Below are 2,681 nucleotides of genomic sequence, written 5' to 3' on the forward strand. Positions count from 1 at the left end.
CATCATGTATTGCATAGACCACATGCTATGACACCCACTCTTTATGCCATCAGCACCCAAGAATAGGTGCGCATTCATGAATAAAGATATGTCACCACAGTAGACTAAATCTTGATAGATAAACCATCAAACCAAGTTTCTATCAATTCTCCGGATGTGAAGAACTGACTTCGTCATGTAGGCTAGCACTAAAGCACACACACGCACACACCAATACATATAAGTATACGTATCTGTATGTAAACATAAGATATGCCAACGTACTAGAATAACTCTTAATAGATTAACCATCAGACCGAGTTTCTATCCCTTCTCCAAAAGTTAGGAGCTTACTTAGCCATTAACCATAAGATATGCCAACATATAGACTAAATCTTAATAGATAAACCATCAAACCTAGTTTCTATCCCTTCTCCAGAAATTAGGAGCTGACTTAGACATGAAGAAGGCTAGCACTAAAGAAGACACACACACACATATATGTAAGTATATGTATACATATGTGTATGTAAACATAGCATTTATATACATGTATATATAAGTATATATATAGAGAGTAAAGGGACTTATGGCGTCAGGGTACCAAAAAGTTGCATTACCCTCCTGTAATTTGTCACATGCAAACACGAAAACTTTATCATTTTAATCTTGCAACAACTCAATATTGATGAGGTGTGCCTAGTGGATTTGTTGAGAAACCATCTAAGCTATACTAAACTCCCTCTCTAGAGTAACTTGGTAGCTAGGTTTCAAGTGCTTATAGAACTTACAGCCATCTCTTGAAAATGATATCCTTGTAGGGTTGTAAACCAAACACAAAAAATTGAAGTTCACAAGATTTATTTGACGCTTTTGCAGGTGTCACTAGAATGACCACTTTGTGTATGTATGAAGCAGTTGAACAACATGAACAGATCGAATTTGCTGCAATTATGAGAAGGATGGCATGTTTGCTGTGCCTTCTGAGTCACCTCAAGCATGGAAAAAGCAAAGTTGGGACTGGACCCTTGGACCCATGCAGTAAAACCTAAGTTTGAAGTTTTACTCTATACCACCTCCTTAAAGGGAAAAGATAAAGATCTACTCAAAACCATTCAAGTATGAAAAACAAAGGAGTGACGACATTACAGATACAATAAGAAAACTTCAAAGAGGTGGACAAGACACAAGAATCAGAGCAAGTCCATCTGGCCCAGTACCATACAAGCTGACTTAAACACCGGCACACTATTAAACCCACTATAAAATGTCCTGTTTCAATGGTAATAAAACAAGAAACTGCTGCCTTACAAAGTTTTTGCATGATTCAGGATGAGAGCCAGCAACAAAATGCCTTATTATCTATAGAGAAATAGAGATGAAGAGACCCAATAAAGATTATATTGCCTAAGATGTAGAAAAAGCTAGAAACTTACTGGATAAAACCTGTGGCAGGTGTGGATGCTCTGGCTCCATCCATCTGAGAAGGCAGATTCTCAGGGTAGCACATACTGTAAAACTTCACTGCTGCAGAACTCTCCAGCTGACCAAATCAGGGTTTAGAAGTACGGTTTGGGTTATGTTTAAGATTACCCAGCATGTGCCCAGATGCGACCCTTGGGCTAGCGGAAAATGCAGCCTTACAGTTTAGGGTTTGCGGTTCAGTGAAGCCCTTTAGAGTTAACATTGGGGCTTTCCGTACAGTGAAGCCCTTTAGAGTTAACCCTAACGTTACGGTTCCTCACTGCCGATTGAGATCGGCGTCTCCGCTCGGCGCATCAACGCTCAGCGAAGGTATGGTACCCCAATCTTCATCTGCAGGAGGCTCAGGGGGCTCATTCAGGCCAGAGAAACCACCAGAGCCGGAGCCAAAACCGCCTCCTCCAAAACCACCACCGCCCATGGGGCGCGGGGGCCGACTGGATGCCCGGTCAACTCTGATCACGCGGCCGTCGAGTGTGTGGCCGTTGAGCTTGGCGAGGGCGGCCTCGGCGTCCTCCTCCTTGTAGTAAGTGATGAAGCCGAAGCCGCGGGAGCGCCCCGTCTCGCGGTCCAGGATGATTTTGGCGTCCATGACCTCCCCGTGGGCGGCGAACGCTTCGCGCAGCCCTTCCTCTGTGGTGCGAAACGAGATGCCACCCACAAACAGCTTGGCGTCCTCCGAGAAGCTACGCGACACTGCCATGGACGAAGGGGAGGAAAAAAGCTTGCTGCTGAGAGCTTGTGAGACTCCTCTGAGCAGTAGGCGCCTGCTGGCCTGCGCCATCGTCGCCTCCTCTTCTTCCTGACGGAGAGCAAAGACCTACAAATGCACTATTATGGTTCAAAGACCTACAAATGCATTAGGAGCTTTCTGGATATATATAGATTTATTTATTTCCTTATTTATTACTTGGCCAAAATTGCCTCAAATCTTTTCATTGATAGATATAGATTTATTTATTTCCTTATTTATTACTTGCAAGTTGAAAGGCAAAGCCAAAATTGCATCAACTCTTTTTAGCCAAGGTTTTTAAGAGCATGATCGAGTGCTCCCTTTATGTGATTACTTGCAACTCCAGTTGCCCACATGTTGCATCCCTTCCACTTTTTATTTAACAACAACCAAGCCTAGTAGAGAAGCCAAGCCACCAGTTCTACAATCACCTTCTATGTAGTAGAGACAAAAAGAGGCTAGCATATGAGACCGGACAGTGTGAACT

General features: G+C 43.4%; 1 protein-coding gene across 1 annotated transcript; it reads right to left on the reverse strand.

Moving 5' to 3' along the window:
* Positions 1-1,211: 1,211 nt before the first annotated feature.
* LOC147618981 (glycine-rich RNA-binding protein 3, mitochondrial-like) lies at positions 1,212-2,315 on the reverse strand. The gene has a single exon (XM_086774189.1). It carries the CDS (start codon positions 2,243-2,245, stop codon positions 1,721-1,723), a length of 525 nt encoding a protein of 174 aa, XP_086630315.1. The 5' UTR covers positions 2,246-2,315; the 3' UTR covers positions 1,212-1,720.
* Positions 2,316-2,681: the final 366 nt, after the last annotated feature.

This window comes from Cibotium barometz, chromosome 34 (assembly GCF_041138505.1).
Source record: "Cibotium barometz isolate CiBa-2024 chromosome 34, ASM4113850v1, whole genome shotgun sequence".
NCBI lineage: Eukaryota > Viridiplantae > Streptophyta > Polypodiopsida > Cyatheales > Cibotiaceae > Cibotium > Cibotium barometz.

Coding starts and splice junctions, on each gene's coding strand:
- LOC147618981 (XM_086774189.1), bottom strand. CDS start 2,245: ATGGCGCAGGCCAGCAGGCGCCTACTGCTCAGAGGAGTCTCACAAGCT.